We start from the raw sequence: 22,754 nt of genomic DNA on the forward strand, positions 1-22,754 counted from the left end.
CAAGTCCTCCCTACTCCCCTCCCTGCCCTGGAGAGTTGGAGGTTCTACCTGATGAGGCTGTCCTTCAGGGTGAGGGTTAGTGTAACCATGGGAGCCTCTGGGGCCACGTGGAGAGCTTTCTGGGGGAGGGGGTGAAGGAAGGGAGTTGTTCTGGCAGTGTATTGCAGGTAGGGGTGCATGCTTGGTTCTGGGGGAGGGAATCTAGGCCCCGAGAAGGGAAAGGATGAACTCAGCACCGCCTCACCTCCCAGCACCCTCCAGACAGCTGCCAGCAACTCTGCTAAAAATACCTGGTCCTGGCCCTTCCTGGCCCTCCCTGGCCCTTCTGCTCCTGGCCTTTCCGCTCCCAATCATTCTGCTCCTGGGCTGGAGGTTGCTCAAAGCTGGGGAAATCCTGGCAGACAGGTGTCAGATGGCAGCAAGAGTGGCTAGGGGTGGGACTGGACCAGAGTCAGGGCCGGATCCAACAGCTGTAAGAGTCTTCAACGTCTCTCTCCTTCCCTCTAGCCCCAGATGGGCCTGTAGTTCAGGGCCTATGCAGTGCCTGGAAGTTCAGACTCCCACCTAGGAGGGGCATAGGTATAGAGTACAGTTTGCGTCACGGCTGGGGCTGGTGGATGGGATGAGCCACCATTTGGTGCCCCCACTGCCCAGAGCTCACCCACTCCTTAGAACTAGGGTGGATGCCAAGGCAAGAGGGGAGAAGATATAATGGGGGAGCTTGGTTCCTAGACCTGTCTCTGCCTCCAGGCTCCTGGGGCTTGCCTCCCCTCCCAGCCTCAGGGTGCCCAGCTATAAAATGACCTGTTCCCCCCTTCGTTCATGTCTAAGATGTGTGAGGTTTGTTTGGCAGACAGGGATCTGCTATCAGACTCTGACGTTTGATTGTGATGAGTGTGGCGAGGGTGGGGGCGCCCATTCAGGGTGCAGGTGACATCACCGATGGAGATCCTGGTGGGCTGTTGAAGGTTGCCATGGAGACCTGGGTGGGGTTTTCTGGCTGCTCTATCAGTTTCCTTGGCAACAGCTGAGAGGGCCTTGGAGTGAGGAGGGCCTGGCTAGGTAAGTATGAGGGGGTTCATGCAGGACCCTCTGGTCTTGAGGTCCTCAAAGTAGGCAGCAGCTAGGCTGAGGGGTGTCCTGGCCGCTTGTGTCCTTCCCATGGCCCCGGGGTCTTGGGGGCCTGGGCAACCCCAGACTGGCTCCAGCTTACTGGATGAGATCCAGTGGCCAAGAGGGAATTGTGGGTGGAGCCTCCTGCCAGGACACGCGTCTCAAGAGCCAGCAAACCACTTCCCATCAGGAATCCTGGCCTGGGCTGTTTGTGAGCCCTCCTACCCACCTCAGATATGATCTTACCCCTGAAAATAACCCCCGAATATCCAGCAGAATGTAGGTATGTGGTGTAGCTGTGACCCTTCCCAGCAGGAGCCATGCAAGGAATTGGGGCTGGGTTTCCCCTCCAGTAATCTGAACTCTTGACTTCAGCAGTGTTTTTTTTCATTGCCAAGCAAACTGCATCCACATTGCGCCAGTCAGGCCCCAGACATTCCCCAACAGGCCAGACGCACTCACCACAAGCCTAGGTATGGCCAGGGGCCCCAGGAGCCAAGACCAGGACGTGACCTTGAGACGTCTCCACTCCCGCTCCTGGTCCTCCCAGCTCTTGGGCTGAGCTTGGTTACCCAGAAGGAGCAAACTGAGTCTGGAACACACCCAGGACAGCCCAGCCTTCAAATCCCAGCTCTGCCACTTACTAGCTGTTTCCCCTCTGCCCATTTATCTTGGGTGAGCCTCAGTTTCCTCCTGTGTGGAACAGGGATAATGTCTGTATGGGGGTTGTTATAAGATATAAAAAACATGAAATGCAGAGGTAAAATGGTTGGCACAGACCTGGCATATAGTCATATCTCAGTACGAACACTTTTACCAACCCTGTGTGGATGGGACAGGTTGAGTGAATCTGGGGCCCCCTCCTGCTTCCTCTTTCCTGCTTCTGTTCCGTTCTCTCCAAAACAGTGGTCTGCCTAGGAGAGGGGCATTGCAGATACCCTTCCTCTCCCCTCCCTACCCACCTTCCCTCTGTGGGACCTCACACCTTTCCCTCTCCCTCCAGGAGCAAAAGGTTGCAAAGGGAACTTGGCTGGGTTTCAGTATCCCCAGCTCTCCTCACACAACAGCCCCTATGCCCCAGTTCCTTTGTTCTAAGGCTCATTTCATTCAAGGGTACCTGGCTGGCTCAGTCAGTAAAGCATGTGACTCTTGATCTTGGAGTCTTGAGTTTGAGCCCCACACTGGGCGTGGAGCCTGCTTAACAAACAAAGTAAAAAATAAAAATAAATAGGGCGCCTGGGTGGCTGAGTCGTTAAGCGTCTGCCTTCGGCTCAGGTCATGATCCCGGGGTCCTGGGATCGAGTCCCGCATCGGGCTCCCTGCTCCGCGGGAGGCCTGCTTCTCCCTCTCGCACTCCCCCTGCTTGTGTTCCTGCTCTCACTATCTCTCTCTCTCTGTCAAATAAATAAATAAAATAAAATCTTTAAAAAATAAAAATAAATAAAAATAAATAAATAAGATTCGATTCATTCATTCATCTCACTGACCTGTACTTAGTACCTACTGTGTGTCAGGCCCTTGTGCTGTGGGCATGATAATAAGCACAAATTGACATAGCTGGGCATGTTCATACATGTCATCTAATCCCTGGGCCAATCTCTCCAGCTATGATTTGTTGTTCCAGTTTTGTAGACATGGTAACCAAAGCCTGAGAAGTCACAGGCCAGAAATAGCAGAGCCAGACACACCTGACAGAGGGCTTCAGAGACCTCAAACCTCACCCCGATCTCATACCCATGTACAAACAGCTGGAGTTCCAGAAAGTTCCCTCGGCACTAGCCCAGGATTCACAGATGGTGTCCCTGCAGGCAGCCAGAGGCCACGCACAGATGAGTCAAGATTGACAAGGGGACTATCTGATATGCCAGCTGTGACAGGAGCAGCTTGATGTCCCTTGCCCACCATGGCCTGGCTGCCAGGAGGGCTAGCTGACTCAGTGACACCTACCTCCCCCATGACTTCCCAGCCCCAGCTGAACACAGACGCCACAGACACCTTAGACAGATTGGGGTTGGCAGGGCAGAGGTACACACATGGTAAAGCCCACAGCTGGATACAGGTGGTTGGGAATGCTCCTTGGGCCCAAGGGGCTCTGGTTGGTCACCCTGCCTTTCTGGAAAGGTTGGAGAGGGGGTACAGTGCCTGGAAGATCACCTGAAATGGGTGCAGATCCATTTTAAATCTTCACAGAGCAGTCCCAAGTGATCATCACAGCTATGCCCACATTACACAGGAAGAAACTGGGGAATATGGGCTGATGACTTCATCTCTCTAAGCGTGGGCAGCCAGATCTTGGTCACTAGGTGGCAAAGCCCCTCCTTCCTGGAATTGGGGCCTGGCAGCTGTGGGGGGACAGTGGGGGCGTAGGCCCTTCCATCCAGGCAACAGCGCCCCCTGCCAGCTGAGGAGTACGTGCCAAACTGCTCAGGTTCCTCTTTACTCCCTGGCTGGAGGTCTTGGGGAGTGAGTTATTTATTTCAGAAGCCCGTTTCCTCATCTGTGAAATAGGGATAATAAAGGCTGGAGGTCTTGGGGAGTGAGTTATTTATTTCAGAAGCCCGTTTCCTCATCTGTGAAATAGGCAACTGCCACGCAGGGCTGGGTGGAGGATTGACCTTCAGCTAGTGCCCACTCTCAGGACAGGCTCAATGTTGTCAGCAACCCTCAACAGATCTGCAAAGAGCCTCTGGAAGTCTCTGCCCACAATCACACCTGAGCCTTCGCAGGGAAGAAGTGGCCAGGGTAAGGCTTAATATTCCTATTTATCCTCAGAGAAAGAAACTGAGGCCGGGAATCACAGCATTATAGTTTCTAACTGGCTGATCCCAGATCCAAACCCATGGTCCATGCTGGTGACCGACTGTGCTCTGGGCACAGGGGTGGGGGAGGCAGAGGGCCCAGACCTCAGCACCTGAAGTGACACACATCTCTGGGGATGCTGGTGAAGAGGGCACTTCAGGGTCCTTTGAACAGAGAAATTGGCTGTCACTGCCCTGACCAGGGGACCAGACCGGGCATCACCAACAGTGAGACAAGCAGGCATCGCACAGCTACTGGTGGATGCTAACGGATACAGACAAAACTCTTGGGCAAGGTTCTCATTAATTAACTCAAATCTCAACTCAATCAACTTCTAGTTTATAGGAAACGTAGCAAAGAAACACGGATTGCAGGACTTCAGGACAACTCATCTGAGTTGACTTTCAAAAAAGTCAATGTCAAAAAAGATCAAAAGATGAGGAGTGGGGTGACAGTTCTAGAAGAGGCTAAAGAGAGATACCAATACAATACATAAAGTATCACTGGAGACTGATTTTTTTTTTTTTTTTTAAGTAGGCTCCACACTGGGCATGGAGCCTAATGCAGGGCTCGAGCTTGAGACCTTGAGAGCAAGACCTGAGCTGAGATCAAGAGTCAATTTTTTTTTTTTTTTGGTTTTATTTATTTGACAGAGACACAGCGAGAGAGGGAACACAAGCAGGGGGAATGGGAGAGGGAGAAGCAGGCTTCCCGCAGAGCAGGGAGCCCGATGGGGGACTCGATCCCAGGACCCTGGGATCATGACCTGAGCCGAAGGCAGACGCTTAACGACTGAGCCACCCAGGCGCCCCAAGAGTCAAATGCTTAACTGACTAAGACACACAGGTGCCCCAAAGCCTGATTTAAAGAAAAAACAACAACAACGATGAACGATATTTTGGGGAAATTTATAAACGATTGGATATTAGATGGTGGTAGAGAATTTTTCAATTTTGGCCAGGTAAGAGTACTATGGTTATACAGGTTTACTCTTAGGAGACCAGGATGAAGTACTTAGGAAGTGAAGGCTCATGTGTCTACAGTTTACTCTCAAATACATTTATATTATACATACACACATAAATAAGGCCAATGTTGCAACATGTTAACAAGTGTTAAATATAGATGATGGATATAGAGGGTGTTCACTACTCTTTCAATTTTTTTGTATACTTGCAACTTTTCCTAATGAAACCATTGGAAGAAATTTTAAAAATGCACTGTATCTCATCATCCCAGCCTGTATAGGAACTTGCACTTACGATTACCATCTCCTCCCAAACCCGGGATGACCCAAGATGAAAGATTCTGAGACACACTGGGAAAATGAATATAAATTAAGGGTTTATTACAAAATGCAAAATGTTAGTTTCTCATTGTCAGTGATTCAAGAAAACAAGGCCATGAGACCTGGGTGTGACTGGGGGCAAGAAGCCAGGCTCAGGAGCGGGCTGACAGGCACTGGTTCACAACCTCCAGCAGGTGGGTATTCTCTAGGGCGGCTGCTACCCGTTCCTTATCTGCAAGCTGCTTGTTCACTGGATGGGAAAGGAATGGAGAAGGATCAAAGCCCGGCTCTGGCCAGCCTGCCAACCAGCTCCACTTCTAACCCTTGTATATATACATACACACTTGCACCAACCTCCTGTCACCTCCTTCCCAGGATCCCAAGCCTCAACCAAGCTACCCAAACCACCTGCTGCCCCCTGTACTATTAAGTCTGACACACCCTGGTCCTGTGTACTTAGAGGGAGAGGGCAGGATTGGAAGAACATGGTAAGCATAGGACACTTAAGCCAGCTTCACTCTAGGCTGCCACCTCCACTGAGGAGTCACCCACCCAGCCCTCCTCCTTCCATCTTGCCCTACAAACCACCATGGCAAGGGGGAAGCCTCAGGGACAACGTCTCAACATCAGCCCACACTTACCTGCATGCTCCGAGGCATGGGTCCCCGGTGTAATGTGCACATCCATCTGGGAGGGAGGGAGGTGGGGTGTGAGGATTTATCACCTATCTATCCCCTCGTCCCAGTTCCCCCCATTCATCACCTTCCACTGATCCTCCTAATCGTGACTGTGGACTCTGGACCTTCCATTATGCCCCAAACCCACCCACAGCCACTCCATCTCTACCCAAAGAACCGGCTGCTACTGTTGACTTAAAGGCCTGCCTCTGCCCCATCCATGCTCCAAATCTATCTACAGCTTCCTCGTCCCCTTGCTGCCACACTCACTACTTTTCTGCACTTTCCAGCACAGGCCTTTATATTTGTTGTCCCATTCAATTGGAAAGGCTCCTCCCAGTTTCATCACCACTACTTGGGATCCGTGCAGGCTTCACTCTGATGTTCACGTTCATGCTCTCCATGTCTTCCTCAGAAGCAGAAGTTCACCCCTGTCCTACCCCTGGGGCTCAGTTCCAATTTACCTTAAAACGCTGGGGAAGGGATCGAAGAAGCTTGACTTTGATGGACAGGCCAATAAGGGTGGCCATGCTGCAGTGTGGAATGGTGGGTGTGAAGGCCACGGCCACCGTGCTCTCAGGATCGCTCACCTGGTTGAAGAATGGGATCTCAGAAGGCACTCCCTTCTTCTTACTAGGTTACTTCAGGCAAATCGTCTAACCTCCAGGGGCCTGTTTCCTTATCCACGAAATGGGCACAACAATCCACCCCCTTCCGAAGACCCCCTGACGAGTCCGTGAGCCGACAGAACGCCAGTCTCCTGGTACAGATGAGCTTTTCTGACTCTTTCGAACCATCTGCCCCCCTCGGACGCTGTGACTCACCTGAACCCGGACTTGCTCTACTACGTTCAATTCTTCCAGTGTCAGTGGATGCTCCGGGTCATTAATGGAGCGAATCAGATGTGGCAAGTTAAGGAAAAGGGACTCTGTGCCTTGGTTCACTCAGAGCCCTCCGCCGGGAATGCCCGGCCCTGATACAGCGCCACTAACTGCTGGACATCATCACTTCAGCCCCCTCCCAGGACCCCGCGAACCCGCCTGCGCGCGGCAGCGACGGATATCGAAGATCTCGCGCGCGTCGATGCTGTCTGGAACCTGCTCGTCCTCCTCGCCTGCGGTCACCGGTCGCTCCCCAGAGCGCTCGTAGATGAGGGGGTTAGCGTTCTCCAGGAGGCCGCTCCCCACCCCGCCGCCGCCGCCGCCCACCATCCCGAAACCGCCTCAGCCGCTGTAGGCGCGCACTTCCGCTCCTGCAGGAGCACTTCCGGGGAACGGGCAGGGGGCGTGGCGTGGCGGCGGGGTTGCTTGTGGGACAGGCTGCACTGCCCGTACTCGACCTGTGTTTTGAGGCGGAGCGGTGGCCTCGGTGCCCTCTGTACGTTAACCCGGAAAAATGCAGACCGCCCCGGCGAATACACAGAGAAGGCACTTGAGCGGCACGGGGCCGTTCGAGCCCGTAGGTTAGGTGCTGGACGGCGGAGGCCACGGCTGGCTCTCGGGGACACTAAAGACCGGCCAGGCGTATCTTCGGGCACCACTTCCTCCAGGAAGTCGGCCCTCAGGCTGGGCGGGTCCCCGCGTACCAAGGGTCCTCTGTCCTGGCGCCGTTTACTGCATTTCGGAGCCTCCCGGTGACGCACCTCTGCATCGCCCATTCTACCTGGGCCCCAGAGTGCCCTGCAGAGTCCAAAGTGTCCGATCTTTGCGGGAGGTGGGGAGAGGGAAAGCCATAGGATTGGGTTGCGGTCGTCCTTAAGATAATGCCACAGTCATGGGTGCATTTCAAAAGGCAGGCTGTGGCTGAATAGGGAGGAGGCCCGCGGAGACCCTCAGATTAAAGAAAATAGGGCTTGGGGGACCTTGAGGTGGACCCAGAAACTGAGTCCTGAAAGCAAGGAAGAGCTCTCAGGAGTGGGCAGTCCCACCTCCCTGCCTTTCCTCATACGGTCCCCTTCACCCTGAACAAAGGTCGTTCCCATTTCTACATCTGGGGAAATCCTGATCGTGCACCCCCTCACGGAAGCTCTCCCGGGTTCCCTAGTCAGAGCTTATTGCTCCCGCTCTCCAGCCCGGAACCGTGACCATGAGGACAGTGAACTCAGTGACTCCAGTTTCGAGGAGAGGGTTGTTGGTGTTGCGGAGGGGCTGCAGAAGCCTCGCCGCCCCTTCTGAGGAAGCCCAAGGGGGTCTGGGCAGAGGGGAAGTGGCCATGCAGTGCCCGCCTGTCACTGGTTTTTGCTGTTCAGTGCGCCGCCCCGCCCCACCTGCTTTCTCTGCCCAGCTAGCCCGGCCTACTCCCAGACCAGTCCAAACTCCAGACCTGGTTGAGACACTCTGAACTGCCCTGGATGGGCACCAGGGCAGTCTTTGGGTGAAAAGAGCAGTGTGCTGCGAATAGACCATGCTGCTGGACCGACTTCGCGTGCGGCTGAACGCCGTGGTCTGTGGGCTCCTGCTTTTCCTCGTCCTGGGCCAGGGTGAGGCTCTTTCGAGGGGCGGCAAGGACTGGGGTGGGATTTGCCAGATTCTGCAGAGGCAGGACCTGAGGGAAGGCCCCAGGGAGGTGGATGAGGGTGGAGAACCACAGTATGGGGAAACTTGCACCAGACCCAATGCTTCGAAACCCCTGGCTGGGCTCCCTGAGGTGCAGAGAGGGTCGTGGCTGACCAAGGTCACACTGTACGGAGGGGCAAGCGAGGTCAGGAGCTCTGAGCGGCACCTGGCGATGCAGGCGGGAGTGGTGATTGTGATTCAGGACGTTTCCTTCTTAGTGTTTGTGGTAGAGCTAGCGCTGCCTGCGAAAAATAATAATTATCTTCCTGCCACGGTTTGGCTCTGAGTGTCGCGCCCTTGGCCAGAGGGGTGTCCCAGCACCTGCCAAGTGCCCCTCCAAAGGGGCCCCAGTCAAGATTACTGGCTCTTGAGGAATCTGACTGCGCAAGCCCACACCCCTGCATCCTAAAGCCTGTCTGTTGGAGAGATTGTCATATCCTGTTCACCCCATGCATCTATCGGGTGAGGGCACCTTTTGGTCTCCAGAGCAAAGGGACCGTTAGGATCCCCAGGGCCTTCTACACACTGCTCAGGAATTTACTCCTGAGGATGCACAGAGGATGCACACATCCTTGGTTTTCACCTAAATGATCACAAACTCCCTCCCTTTCTAGCACACAGCTTTTCCACTTCCTGACATAAGGGGTGACCTCCCCACAGCTATACATGCTAGAGCTTCCTCATACCGTTTCCTGCAAGGGTTTCTCTTCAAAGAGGAAGCATCCTTAATGTAACTGGCTTCTGATCAGGACATTTCAACAGGTTGTGTCCTTTGCCATAACAACCTTCAGGCATTGGAGGCCAGTGGCCACAGTGAATTACGTGGACAGATATCCCACCTGTGTAGACAGCATGTTACTGGGGGGAGGGGTGGGCCTTTGACTCGGGAAGACATTGCTCAGTTGCCCTCTGTGGAACCTGTGAGCGGCTGCTGACCTGGCCTTATCCACACGCTCTGGCATCAAGCATGTGCATCAGTGTTGATCCAGTAGGTGATCTGAGCAGGGAATAGGCAGGCGAGCTGCGAAGGGAAAGGTGGGTCTGGCAGGGGAGTGGGCTCTGAACAGGCAAAAACCAGTGACAGGCGAGCACTGCATGGCCACTTCCCCTCTGCCCAGACCCCCTTGGGCTTCCTCAGAAGGGGCGGCGAGGCTTCTGCAGCCCCTCCACAATACCAACAACCCTCTCCTCAAAACTGGAGTCACTGAGTTCACTGTCCTCATGGTCACAGGCCTGATAAGGGTGTTCGGGGCTGGAGAGCGGGAGCAATAAACTGTGACTGGGGAACCCGGGAGAGCTTCCGTGAGGGGGTGCACGATCAGGATTTCCCCAGATGTAGAAATGGGAACGACCTTTGTTCAGGGTGAAGGGGACCGTATGAGGAAAGGCAGGGAGGTGGGACTGCCCATCCTGAGAGCTCTTCCTTGCTTTCAGGACTCAGTTTCTGGGTCCACCTCAAGGTCCCTCATGCCCTGTTGTCTCTGATCTGTAGGTAGTATAGATCTCTGAGGCTGTTTTTTGGTTTTGTTTTTTACTTTTTATTATGAACCAGGCTCAGATTGGCCAAATTCTGCAGAAGCAGAACCTGAACCTGCGGAAGGAAAGCTCCAGGCAGGCAGGAGCTGGTGGAGATGACACCAGGGAAACTGGGAGCCTGACTGCTTATCTCCATGCACCCTGAGGGATAGAGAGGGTTGGTGCTGCCTGCAGTCACACAGCACCAAAGGGTTTCCGGTCTGTGGTAGAACAGTATAACACACCCACTGAATCCATGACGTACCTTCAATGTTTATCAAGACCTGAGCAACCTGGTGTTGTCTAGACTATCACCTCTCCCTTGCACCATTATGTGAAGCAAATTATATCATCTGTAGATGATGTTATATCATCTGTAGATATTTCTGTGTCCTCTTAAGAGAAAAGGAATATATATACATATAACAATACCATGATTTCTTAATGTAATCAAGTATCTAGCTAAATGTTCCTATTTCATATTATCTCATAAATGATACTAACAGGGTTTTTTTTTTAAATCAGGATTCAAATAAGGTCCATACTTTGAAAATTGGTAGATGTGTTGCAACTTTGAGATATAATCCACATAGTATATGTTCACCTGTTTAAAGTATACAATTCAATGGTTTTTAGTATATTCAAAAGTTCAGCACATCGATTCCTCCTTTCCCCCACCTTGAGCCCTAGGCAACCACCAATCTGCTTTATGTCTCTATGGATATGCCAGTTCTGGGCATTTCATATAAATGAAATCATCCCGTATGTGATTCTTTGTGACGGACTTCTTTCACTGAGCGTAAGGTTTTTAAGGTTCATCCATGTTAACATGTTCAGTACTTTTTTCTCTGTATGCTGAATGATGTTCCATTGTACAGGTGGGATACATTTTATTGATCCATTTGTCAGTTGATGGACATTTGGATTGTTTCCACCTTTTGGCTATTGTAAATAATCCTGCTATGAGCATTCACATGCAGGTTTTTGCGTGGATGTATGTTTTCAGTTCTCTTGGGCTTATGCCTAGAAGTAGAATTGCTGGGTCGTATAGTAACTCTATGTTTAACTTTTTGAAAAACTGCCAGATTGCTTTCCAAAACACCTGCACCACTTTACCTTCTCACCAGCAAGGTGTGAAGGTTCCAGTTTTTCTACATCCTTACCAATGTGTGTTATTATCAGCCTTTTTTATGTGACTCTCTTTGAGTCTTCAGTCTCCCTCTGCCTCTCTTTTATTTTCCTTGTAATTTTGTTTTTATATCGAAGAAACCAATTTAGTTGTTCTGGAGAGGATCCCAGAGTTTGGGCTTTGCTGATTACATCCATATGGTGTCTTTTAACTGTTTCCCTGCCCCTGGTATGCGTGGCTGTACATTTGTATTCATTTATTTGTATTCTACAGGCTTGATCAGATTTCAATTTCAGGTTCTGCTTTGTTATGTTTTGGGGCAAGACTACTTCATGTGGGGCTATGGACTTCCATCAGAAAACATACATCATCTGACTGTCTTGCTTTTTGTGACAAAGTCAGTTGTTAACATCACAGTCAGATTCCAGCGAGTCTTTCTCTTAGCATGAGTGAAGTGAACATTTCTTCCTTGGCATATGAGCCATTTATTTGTATTCCTTACTCTGAACGTATTCCCTCACCATTTCATATTCGTTCACCAAATATGCACAACTGGCACACTTCTTATTCATTTGTAGAAATTCTTTGTGTGTTAAGAATCTCACCTGGGCTCCTTGTGTTAGGCGACCTCAGTCACTTCCTCCCTCCCTGATACCCATAGTAGGGCGGGTGGTCCTTCTTACCGTCTAGTTACAGTGGTGCCTCATTTACATAGCTCTCCTCACCATATCATCACTCCTGGTTTGAAAGATGCTTTCTTTGGGTCATTTCTTACCACTTAGAGCACGAGATCCCTAGGGACAGGAGCCTTGAGTCTCCAATTCCCACAGTTCTCCTACTGCCTCATGTGATCCACATTGTCAGCAGAAAGGATACTCTCACCCCTTCAAGCTTATGTAACCATTTGTTTGAAGCTCCTGGGGCTCAACGATGGTGCTGGGTCCCAGGAAGCCTCACCGAGTGTGGTGGAAAAGGCTGTGGCCAGACCCAGCGAAGAGAGTTGGGGGAGTGGGCGGGAGCGTGGGGGGAGGTGTGCTGTGGACACCCAGGATTAAAGGCAGGAAGTTTGTAAAGCAAGTGTTTGTAGATCAGAGTTCCTTGAGCTGAGGACCGGAAGCAGCCAGCAACATCAATAGCCTGGGAGGGCAGCTGATGGGTAGACTCAACCCTGATGTCCATTTCTCTGTTCACAGGCCAGGACTCTGCCAGCCCCATCCGGACCACACACACCGGGCAGGTGCAGGGGAGCCTCGTCCATTTAAAAGATACTGATGTGGGAGTCCACACCTTCCTGGGAATTCCCTTTGCCAAGCCGCCTCTAGGGTCCCTGAGATTTGCACCCCCCGAGCCTCCTGAACCTTGGAGTGGTGTAAAGGATGGGACCTCCCACCCAGCCATGTAAGCAGGGAGTCCAAGGAACTCCAGTGGAGGGTGGAGGGTACTCCAAGTTCTGGGCCAGCCTGCAGTTGTCATTGCATCTAAACCCCCAAGGCCAGTCTCCCCTCTGAGTTTAGTGGATCCCCACATGCATTTTTCCCAGGAGCATGCAGACACTTGGAAGGGTAAAGTGACTTGCCCAGGCTCCAGGCTTGACAGTTAAAGCAGAGACATGCATCTGCCTCACTTCTAGCCATGTCAGGTGTTCTCTGCCACCCGGGGAGGCTTGGGTTGGCTCCATGAACCCCGTAATAGCCCTTGACTCCAGCAGCAGGTACTGTAGATCCCTGAGGAGTGGAGGACTCCCTCTGTGTGCAGTTACTGGGCCAGTGACAGGGCCAGCTGCCATGGGCCAAAGGGCATGTGTATGTTCTTGCAACTGGAAACTCAGTAGGAGAGATGAGGTTCCCTGAGAGCCTGAGAGCCTGATTGGAGCTGAGGGCTGTCCCACTGCCCTTCTCATGAGAAGTTAATATCCATTCATTCGGGCAGCACACGGATGTGGGCTACTCCCCTGTTCCACGCCTGTCTGGGTACAGGAATACAGTGCTGAATGTCAACACTTGCAACCCACAGCTCTCACAGAGACCCCCAAGAGTCGAGATTTCCCAGCCTCAGGAGTGTTGGTATGCAAGGCCTTCATAACCTTGAGGCATCCCTGGAAGACGGGGCTCCCTCCCAGCTTCCCCAGAGCCTGCGGCCTGTGACTTGGTGCAGAGGGGCTTTAGGGAAGGACCATGTGTGACAAGGTCTTGGGGGAAGTGGGACTGAAGGTGACAGGGAACAAATCTGGGCCCAGGACCTGGTTTTGACTGTGGTACGGCCCCACTAGGTGTCTGCAGAACATCACTACCATGAATGCAGTGGCTTTGAAACTGTTGAATATGACCCTGCCTTTCACCTCCATGTCCGAAGACTGCCTTTACCTTAACATTTATACACCTGCCCACACCCATGAAGCTTCCAGTCTGCCGGTGAGTGCCAGGCCCCCGCCGGCTGGGGTGTGGGAGCACCCTTCTGCAAGAAGATTCTGCAAGAAGATTAGAAGGGACAGGATCAGCCTGGGCCCCCTGCAGTGTGGACCCTGTTAAGAAGCCTCTCACTGTTGGGTCCAAGAGAGTGTTTCTTACCCAGCATGAGTGGCTGACCCTTGGGCATGGGGTCATAGGACCCTGGTGCTCACAGAGGTCAGAAGCTGTGGCCCTGGGATGGACACAAGACTCACCCAACCAACTCATGCCCAGGAGACCCACTCAGGTGCTGTATCTGTTGGACCAACGAGAATGGAGAAACTTTTAATTAACATGCATGTGGGATGACCCCCCTTTTCTTTTCACCTCAGAGAGAGTTCCAGGAGAGATGGAGCCAGGCTTTGGTACATAGGGTGGGACCCAAAGTATGAGAAGCCCAGTTTTCCTGATAGAAATTGGGTCACCTTCAGCCCAGGTTGTGAAGACACCACCCTCTCCTGCCTGAGCTCTATGTGTTTAGGCAGACAGAGCCAAAGTGGTGGAGAGTCGGGTACCTGGGTGGCTCAGTCGTTGAGCGTCTGCCTTCAGCTCAGGTCATGATCCCAGGGTCCTGGGATCGAGCCCCGCATCGGGCTCCCTGCTCCGCGGGAAGCCTGCTTCTCCCTCTCACACTACCCCCTGCTTGTGTTCCCTCTCTCGCTGTGTCTCTCTCTGTCAAATAAATAAATAAAGTCTTTAAAAAAAAAAAAGTGGTGGAGAGTTCAGGTAGCAGCCCCAGTGGGGTTTGGGCTGGGTGGGAGCCACATGGTGTCTGTGCCTCAATTTCCCCAGGTGTTGGTGTGGATCCACGGTGGCGGGCTTGTGATGGGCATGGCTTCCGTATATGATGGCTCTGTGCTGGCGGCCTTTGAGAATGTGGTGGTAGTCACTATCCAGTACCGCCTGGGTCTGCTGGGCTTCTTCAGGTGAGACGGGGCTAGGCAGGGCAATGCCGGCTGAATGAAGCCGGGACAGCCCCATCATGCTTGTCCTTGTCACCTCTCAGCACTGGAGACAAGCACGCACCTGGAAATTGGGGCTACCTGGATCAAGTGGCCGCGCTACGCTGGGTCCAGCAAAATATTGCCTATTTTGGAGGAGACCCTGGCCGTGTCACCATTTTTGGTGAGTCCGCGGGTGGCACAAGCGTGTCCTCCCATATCGTGTCCCCCATGTCCCAAGGACTCTTCCATCGTGCCATCATGGAGAGCGGTGTGGCCCTGTTGCCTGGTCTCATTGTCAGCTCATCCAATGAGGTCTCCATGGTGAGTACTCTCTTCCCAACTGTGGGAAGCCAGACTGCTGCCTCATCTCTTAGCTCTCAGCCTCCATTACTCTGTTAAATGGGGATAACAAGGGGCCCTGTCATGGGCAGGACTGTCTAGGCAGGTGGGCCAGCCCCTCTGGCTGAGACCTCCGAATCCACACCTAATACCTTGAGATTTGGGGTGCACCTGCTCCCGGCTGGGACGTTGGGCAAATCCTTCTCCCCTATCTGGAAGGATGAGCCAGCCCCTGCCTGGTCTCTTTACAGATGGTGGCCAACCTGTCTGCCTGTGGCCAGGTTGACTCAGAGGCCCTTGTGGGCTGCCTGCGGGGCAAAACTGAAGAGGAGATTCTGGCCATCGGCCAGGTTGGGCTGAATGGACGTGTGTATGGAAGAAGGGGACCAGTAGGGGTGGGGAGGCTGTCCTTTACATTCTCTGGGCAAGTTACTCCATCTTCACACCTTGGTGTCCTCACAGCCCTGGGTGGAAAGTTGAGGCCAGGCCATGCTAAGCCAATGGCAGGACCTCTTGGGGGAGGGGGTGTGAGCATCCTGGATGAGTTGGGAGGGGGTGAACGGGACTCAGAGCGCATCAGGAATTGTCTGGGACCTCACTTTGTGGGCCCTCTCAGCCCTTCATGGTCATCCCTGGCGTAGTGGATGGGACCTTCCTGCCCAGGCACCCCCAGGAGCTTCTGGCCTCCGCTGACTTTCAACCTGTCCCCAGCATCATTGGTGTCAACAACGATGAGTACGGCTGGTTCATCCCCTCGGTGAGGCCCAGCCCCAAGCTCCCAGGTGCCGGGGGCCCACGGGGGTGGGGGTGGGGGGGAATCAGGGCTCAGGGCGTCAGAGCTCTAGGCCCATCCTACCCTCAACTGGAGATTCCCCCACTACCCAGACCATGAACATCTTTGACACCCAGAAGGAATTGGACAGAGAGACGGTGAAGGCTATCCTGCAGCAAGTGTCGACAATGTTGGTGAGGCTTCTGGGGTCTTGCCCCAATGGAGGGGGACTCCTGTCCTGTCCAGAGGCAAGGGAAAACCCATCCCCAAGATATCTTGTCCATGCATTGTCCCCCATGAGCAAAGGCTGGGGTCACCCCAGAGCTCGGCCCCTTCCTCCCATTCCCTATACCACCCCAGGATCCATCTCCCCAAACCTGACCCTGCTGCCTCCCTCCTGCTGCCAGCCTGCCTAACCTGACTATTTCTGATCCCCCTGGGGTAGACGTTGCCTCCTGAGTCTGTTGACCTGTTGATGGAGGAGTACATGGGGGACAGTGGGGACCCACAGACCCTCCAAGCCCTGTTCTCTGAGATGATGGGGGACTGCATCTTCGTGATCCCTACACTCCAAGTAGCCAATTTTCAGCGTGAGTACATCTATAAGGCCAGACCAGTGAGGGGGCAGCTCAGAGCTATAGGTCCCAGGTGAGGTCTATTGGTGTCCAGGTCCCAACCCATGTCTATGTATTGGGTCCTTAGGTGCCAAGCACTTGATGTCCCTCATCTCAGTAAATCCTCGAAGCTAGTCTAAGAGATGGATGTTTTCCCCATTTTACAGATGAGGACCTTCAGTGACTTGCCCAAAACCACATAGCTAGGAAGCTCCGAGGTGATGATTTGAACCCAGGTCCTTCCTACTGCTCTCGCTCCAGCCAGGGGCTCGCTCACCCCGTTGTTCAGATTCCAACCAGCTTTAGACCTGGCTATCTTGTCACCGTGGGTGATGCAGGAGAGCCCAGGTAAGGGACCACCATGTCATGGCCTATCCACCCCACCCCCTAGGCTTACACGCCCCGGTCTACTTCTACGAGTTCCAGCATCGGCCCAGCTTCCTCAAGGACAGCAAGCCGCCCCATGTGAGGGCAGACCATGGTGACGAGTTACTCTTTGTTTTCGGAACCCTCTCTTGGAGAGGCTACGGTGAGTGTTCCTGGGAGGGGTCCCTCAGAGACTCCTCGTTCCCAGAATGGGGGGACAGGGCCTTGCCTGGGTCCCTGCGTGAGGGTGACAGATGAGCAAACCAAGGCTCGGAGAGAGGATGGGACCAGGTGCCCAAGATCTTACAGCTAGAGAGGCTGAGCTAGAATTGGAGTCCAAGACTCTTCAGAATGGGGCCGATGCTCCCTCCACCTCCCCCCACCCCAACCATGGATGCCTGGCATGGGTGCAGAGGAGGGTGTTTCACAGGCATATTTGTTTCTTAAGTCACTTTCCGGTGTCAGGAGGAGGGAGAGAGCCTTCTCAGTCAGGAATGAGCCTTGTTGGGGCGAGAGGGCCTGGTGCCCCAGGGCTGGGGTGGAGAGTGGGCAGAGAGCCAGGCCGGGGGAGGGCAGAAGAGGGCCCAAAGAAAAGCTGCACATGGGCTGGTGAGTGTGGTGGGGGCTGACCCGTGTGCTGGCCTGGGGTTGGCCTTCACCTGGACCCTTTCCCTCTTGCTCTCTGTAGTTGAAGTCACGGAGGAAGAAAAGCTGTTGAGCAGGAAGATGATGAAATACTGGGCTAACTTTGCTCGAAATGGGTGAGATATCACACCCCACCCCAACGTCCAGGGCTGGGGGGGTGCTTGAACCCATTCGCGGGCCCCCCTTTTCTGTTGTGACCTCATTAGCGTACATGTATCCTTAATTCCATGGTGGCTCCTTCCCCAGCTCCAGGTGCCACACAGACAGGGAGGGGCCTCGTGGGTGCTGGGCACTCCATCCATCTCCAGGTGACCTGGAAGAGGGGGACAGTGCTATGCTACCCACAGAGCCTCCCTCTGACGGGAAGGGAAGAAACAGTCCAGGTCGCCCTGCCTCCTGGTGACACTCTAGTGGGAGGTAGTTTCTTTCCACATCTAGAAGCATCCCCCTGTCATTCCCCAAGGCCACCTGGCCCGTTTGGCACCTTGCCTGACCCAAGTCGGGGTGCCAGGTCTGGGCTCAGCAGGGCTCCGAGTGACTCTCCCCCTGCCCTGCCGGGAGGGCGTGTCTACAGGGACCCCAACGGCGAGGGTCTGCCCCACTGGCCCGTGTTCGACCAGGAAGAGCAGTACCTGCAGCTGAACACGCAGCCTGCGGTGGGCCGGGCCCTGAAGGCCCAGAGGCTTCAGTTCTGGACGAAGACCCTACCCCAGAAGACACGGGAGCTAATGGAGGCGGAGGGGAAGCACACAGAGCTGTAGCTTCCTGTGTCTGGGGCTGAAGGGCCGGGGAGGGGGGGCTCGAGTGCAGGTGGGGGTCTGCCGGATATACCCACACACACGCACTAAGGAGCCAGGAGCTTTGCCTTCCTTCACTTAGCCATTCATTCGTTCTGCCAGCCAGCCAGCCAGCCAGCCAGCATTTATGAAGAACCTACTGCATCTTGTTAGTTGCCAAGCCCCCACAGGGCCTCTCATGTTAGACACACTCAGTGAATCCCCCCATTGGCAAACCCCGATGGAAATTCACACCGCACTGAGCCTCAGGCCCCACCCCCACCCTCCCTCTCCTCTCCTTTTGAAGGCCGGTGATTTGGGAAATGTTACCCACACCTGGCTCTCAGCAAGCGCCATGTGCTCTCGTATTTGTACGGAGCCAGTAGAAAATCTGGATGACAGGAACCCAGGAGCTCTGAGATCTTGGCCACCGAGGCCACCAACTACTGAGGATGTAGAAGTCCCTGTCCCCACCCGTTGTCCCCTAGACTAAATGTCATCTACCACTGACATTTAAACACCCACCCAGTCACTTACCTGTGTCACACAAGGTGACCGACTCCATTTTTTTGTAAGAAGACTGAGCTTGTCCATGGGCCCTGGAGCCTGGGCGAGCTGTTCAGTGGCCAGGAGAGCCAGATGGGTCCCTCAGCCACCCACCTCCTGAAGTCTGCCTTTATTTTCAGTGGTTCTGTGACACGGCTGGGGGTGGGGGAGGGCAAACGTTACACAACTGCCGCACATCAATACAGATGTTTATCTGTGAGATGTTCCCTGGAAGTAGGATTGGGAGACCAGAAAGTCCAGAAGAGACTCTTGTCTCCTTGCTTCCACAGGTCTCTCCATCCAAGGAGGTCTCCTCTCGCCTTTTCCCAACTCACCGTGGGCATCCACATGATCAGTTTCCCTGCTTACCCCATTGCCTCCCCTAAACTTTTCCCTCCCTCACCTTATCCGACCCCACCCCCGCCCGCAAAGGAAACCCTCTCGTACACAGGATTTGATCTCAGCCTGCAGAGATGCCAAATTGTGTTCACTGGGCCTCTTTGCTCTACCAAAGCACTTTTTCTCTCAGAGGCTGTATCCTTCTTCTCATAGACCTAAGAGTCCTGCTATGGCCCTGCCTCTGCCAACTTGCCCTCTCCAGGCACTAGACTCTCCAGGAGGAAAGCCCCCTTCCTTCCCTCCACTGCCTGTAAGCCCAACCACAGAGCCTCTGGAGGTGGGGTCTGAAGGATGGACACTGGCCACCAGATGGCAGACAAGGGTAACCTTAAGCCTGGGCCCTCTTGAACTAGAGAGAGGGGAGGGGCTTTCCTTTTAAGGGGCACTGGAGCATAATGCTTCTCCTGCATCCTGAAAGCATTTATTGAGCACCCACTGCATGCATGTCTCTGTATGTTTTTCAGTCCTGCAGATGCACAATATACTTTCCAAAAGTGGGTTCCCAGTATTAGTTTTTTAGTCATCTTATTTTTTAAACAGTTTTGTTGTGGAATAATTTACATACAATTGAATTCCTTTAGATGTACGGTTTCACAAAGTTGGCTAAATATATAAGACAGACATGACCTGAGGCGAAGGCAGACGCTCAACCGACTGAGTCATCCAGGCGCCCCTCAAGTTTTAGAATGTTTCTAAACTCCAAAGAGTTCCTTTGTGCCCCTTTGCAGTCAGGCAGTGCCCTGACCCTGGTCCCACACAGCCACCAAACTGCCTTCTATTGCTATAGTTTGCCTTTTCTAGAATGTCATAGAAATGGAATCATTTATTACTGGTTTCTGTCATTTAACATAATGTTTCTGAGATTCAACCAGAATCTTTTTTGCTGCAAAGTAGTATGCCACACATGGTATGCTACATTTTTTTCCCGTTCACCAATTAATGGACATTTGCGTGATTTCTATTTTCTGGCTTTATTAAAGTTGCTGTGAACATTTTCAGACAGGTCTTTGTGTGGACATGTGTTTTCATTTCTTTTTTTTTTTAATATTTTTTATTTATTTATTTGACAGATAGAGAGCACAGGTAGGCAGAGGGGCAGGCAGAGGGAAAGGGAGAAGCAGGCTCTCTGCTGAGCAGGGAGCCTGATGCGGGGCTCGATCCCAGGACCCTGGGATCATGACCTGAGCCGAAGGCAGTCGCTTAACCGACTGAGCCACCCAGGCGCCCCTTCATTTCTTTTTTTAAAAAGATTTTATTTCTTAGAGGGTGAGAGAGAGAGCACACGAGCAGGGGGGAGGGGCAGGGGGAGACGGAGAAGCAGGCTCCCCACTGAGCAAGGAGCCCCATGCAACGCAATGCGGGGCTCGATCCCAGGACCCCGGGATCATGACCTGAGCCGAAGGCAGACGCTTAACCGACTGAGCCACTCCCGCGCCCAGTGTTTTCATTTCTTTGGGGAAAATAGCTGAGAGTGGAATTGCTGGGTTATATGGCAAGTGCATGTTTAACTTTTAAAGAAAATGCCAACCTGTCTTCCAAAGTGACTGTACCATGTTTGGTGCCCCCACCAACCACCTATGAGGGTTCTAATTGCTCCATAGCCTTGTCAACACTTGGTCTTATCAGTCTCCTACCGTTGATTAATTGTAGTGGGTGTGTAGTGGTATCTTACTGTGCTTGGTTCCCTGTTTCAGTGTCTTTCTCTCTGTCTCTCTGTCCCTGTCTCTGTCTCTCTCCCCTCCTTGCTCCTGCTCTCCTGCATGTACGTATGGATCAAGGTGCAGGGAGAGGGATGGGCCCCACCTGGGAGGCTGCCAGAGACAATCCGGGAAGGTGCACTGGTTATTTTCCACAGAGAGAAGTTTGACCCTGGGCCTCTCCAGCTCTGAGTGCCAGCTGGAACCCCAGGAGAGAATCTGGCATCTTGTCTAGGCATGACCCTCACCCAGCTCCTCACGGAGCCAGCACTTCTGTTCGAATCGGTAAATATTTGCCAGTGCCCCACACTCCCCACACATCCCCCCCAACCATCCCAACTCCCGGCCAGCCATGCTCCCGACACTGAGGCCCAGAGGTGAGTCCTGCATTTATTTGGGGTAGAGGCTGTCCCAGATAGACAGACACCCTGACAGACGCCTGGCCCGAGGCAAGAACAGGCTTCCAGTGGCTCTGGTTCCGTGTCCTGTGTTTTCACACATGTAACCGCAGACCCTGTGTGGTGCTTCCTAGAATCATCACCGTTTCCCAGACGGCAAAACCGGACCCAGGGCTCTGGGTACAAAATCACACAGCTAGTGCTCGGCAGGGCCCGGATTTGAATGCAGGAGGTCTGGCCCTTAAATCACGTCATCCTGGGATTCGGAGTAGGATTTGAGTTGTGACTAAGAAGCTTCCTGCTCCTCTTCCTCCACTCTCTCTACCCGTAGACCTCAGATCCTCCTGCCAGGAGCCCGACGGCTTCTTGAGGGCAGTGCCCTGCTTCTGCCCTGTCACTTGAGGAGTCTCAAGAGAGAGGGGGCCAACATGAGAAAATCACGCCCAGAATACACCCTGGGCATCCTCAGTCCTGGGGCCCCATGGCAGGGCCGCCTAGGCCCAAGGCCCTGAGGCTTTACAGGAGTATCAGCCAGGGCGCCTGGGTGGCTCAGTCGTTAAGCGTCTGCCTTCGGCTCAGGTCATGATCCCAGGGTCCTGGGATCGAGCCCCGCATCGGGCTCCCTGCTCGGCAGGAAGCCTGCTTCTCCCTCTCCCACTCCCCCTGCTTGTGTTCCCCCTCTCGCTGTGTCTCTCTCTGTCAAATAAAGTTTTAAAAAAAGAGTATCAGCCAGCCACGATGGAAAAGAGCTTGCCAGTCCTTCAAGACATTAAACACAGAATTACCAGGTGACCACAAGGCCGTTCCTAAGTGTATGTAGCCAAGAGAAATGAAAACATAGGAACTCACAGAAACTTGTGCACGGGTGTCCGTAGCAGTATTACTCAGAATAATCAAAAGGTAGAAACCACCCAAATGCCCATCATTAAATGAATGGAAAAACAAATTGTGATATAGCCATACAGTGAAATATTATTATTCGGCCATAAAGTGGGACTGAAGGACTGATATGTGCTACAACTTGAATGAACCTCAGAAACATTATGCGAAGTGAAGGAAGCCAGACACAAAGGGTGTGACCTTTGTGTCTGGCTGGTTATTATTATGTGCTACATCCTGAGTAGGTAAAATCCGGGGAGGCAGAAAGCAGACGAATGGTTATCAGGTTATCAGGGGATGCGGGCGTGTAACAATGGGAGCGATTATTGAACAGGTGTGGGATATTTTGCTGAGGCAATGAAAGAGTTTTGTAACTACAGAGATGTGGTAATTGCACAAAATTGCAAATACGCTTAAGTGCCACCGAATTATATACTTTAAAATAGTTAATTGTACGTTATATAAATTTAATCTCAATTTAAAAACAACAACAACAACAAAGAGCATCACCTTCAGTTCCCTCCATCCAACATCAGGGCTCAGGCACCCCCTTGGCCTGCAGGACTGGACACCAGCTCTGCCCCGAGCCATGGGCTCCCTCGGAACTGCAGCCCAGTCACTGGCCACCAGTCCCTCAGATCAGTGGTGTGTGTCTCTTGTAATGAGCGCACACGGTCTGGTGGAGTTCACTGAACCAGGAGAGCTGGAATTTGAGCCCAGGGCTGCAGAGCTACAAAGCCCAGACTCTTTCTCTTCCCCCCTGCCTGCCCGCCCCTGCCCCCCGCCCCTCACGAAATACCGCATCACCCACGCCCCTGCAGTGCACTCTCTGAGCCCTCCTTCCCCCACCTGGGTA

At 53.1% G+C, this 22,754-nt stretch overlaps 2 protein-coding genes across 4 annotated transcripts; one reads left to right on the forward strand and one right to left on the reverse strand.

Annotated features, from left to right (window-relative positions):
- Positions 1 to 5,239: 5,239 nt before the first annotated feature.
- On the reverse strand, positions 5,240 to 7,132 carry CIAO2B (cytosolic iron-sulfur assembly component 2B). Its single transcript, XM_088027409.1, has 5 exons — positions 6,939 to 7,132; positions 6,702 to 6,779; positions 6,342 to 6,467; positions 5,842 to 5,887; positions 5,240 to 5,450 (listed from the first exon to the last, which is right to left on the reverse strand). Exons 1-5 carry the CDS (start codon positions 7,086 to 7,088, stop codon positions 5,353 to 5,355), a joined length of 498 nt encoding a protein of 165 aa, XP_087883535.1. The 5' UTR covers positions 7,089 to 7,132; the 3' UTR covers positions 5,240 to 5,352.
- Positions 7,133 to 8,167: 1,035 nt separating this feature from the next.
- On the forward strand, positions 8,168 to 19,926 carry LOC114201353 (cocaine esterase-like). Of its 3 annotated transcripts, none has more exons than XM_028093984.2 (12): positions 8,168 to 8,356; positions 12,270 to 12,474; positions 13,346 to 13,487; positions 14,316 to 14,449; positions 14,530 to 14,788; positions 15,058 to 15,156; positions 15,423 to 15,563; positions 15,692 to 15,772; positions 16,024 to 16,168; positions 16,584 to 16,721; positions 17,247 to 17,319; positions 18,816 to 19,926. In XM_028093984.2, exons 1-12 carry the CDS (start codon positions 8,281 to 8,283, stop codon positions 19,075 to 19,077), a joined length of 1,755 nt encoding a protein of 584 aa, XP_027949785.1. In that variant the 5' UTR covers positions 8,168 to 8,280; the 3' UTR covers positions 19,078 to 19,926. The 3 variants fall into 3 exon arrangements, with proteins under 3 accessions (XP_027949785.1, XP_027949805.1, XP_087883536.1); XM_028094004.2 differs by having other exon boundaries at positions 17,778 to 18,905; XM_088027410.1 differs by having other exon boundaries at positions 17,247 to 17,317; positions 17,760 to 18,905.
- The last annotated feature ends 2,828 nt before the right edge of the window (positions 19,927 to 22,754 follow it).

Source organism: Eumetopias jubatus, unplaced genomic scaffold (genome assembly GCF_037043125.1).
Source record: "Eumetopias jubatus isolate StellerSeaLion01/CBP00866 unplaced genomic scaffold, mEumJub1_p1.0 scaffold_10, whole genome shotgun sequence".
Classification (NCBI taxonomy): Eukaryota; Metazoa; Chordata; class Mammalia; order Carnivora; family Otariidae; genus Eumetopias; species Eumetopias jubatus.

Excerpts from the sequence above, each read along its gene's own strand:
- CIAO2B (XM_088027409.1), bottom strand. The coding sequence starts at position 7,088 with ATGGTGGGCGGCGGCGGCGGCGGGGTGGGGAGCGGCCTCCTGGAGAAC. Across the intron at positions 6,468-6,701 it reads TAGAGCAAGTCCGGGTTCAG|GTGAGCGATCCTGAGAGCAC; the intron begins GTGAGTCACAGC and ends TTCTTCAACCAG. Across the intron at positions 5,888-6,341 it reads CCCTTCCCCAGCGTTTTAAG|ATGGATGTGCACATTACACC; the intron begins GTAAATTGGAAC and ends CCTCCCTCCCAG.
- LOC114201353 (XM_028093984.2), top strand. The coding sequence starts at position 8,281 with ATGCTGCTGGACCGACTTCGCGTGCGGCTGAACGCCGTGGTCTGTGGG. Across the intron at positions 8,357-12,269 it reads TTTCCTCGTCCTGGGCCAGG|GCCAGGACTCTGCCAGCCCC; the intron begins GTGAGGCTCTTT and ends CTCTGTTCACAG. Across the intron at positions 15,157-15,422 it reads AGATTCTGGCCATCGGCCAG|CCCTTCATGGTCATCCCTGG; the intron begins GTTGGGCTGAAT and ends GGGCCCTCTCAG.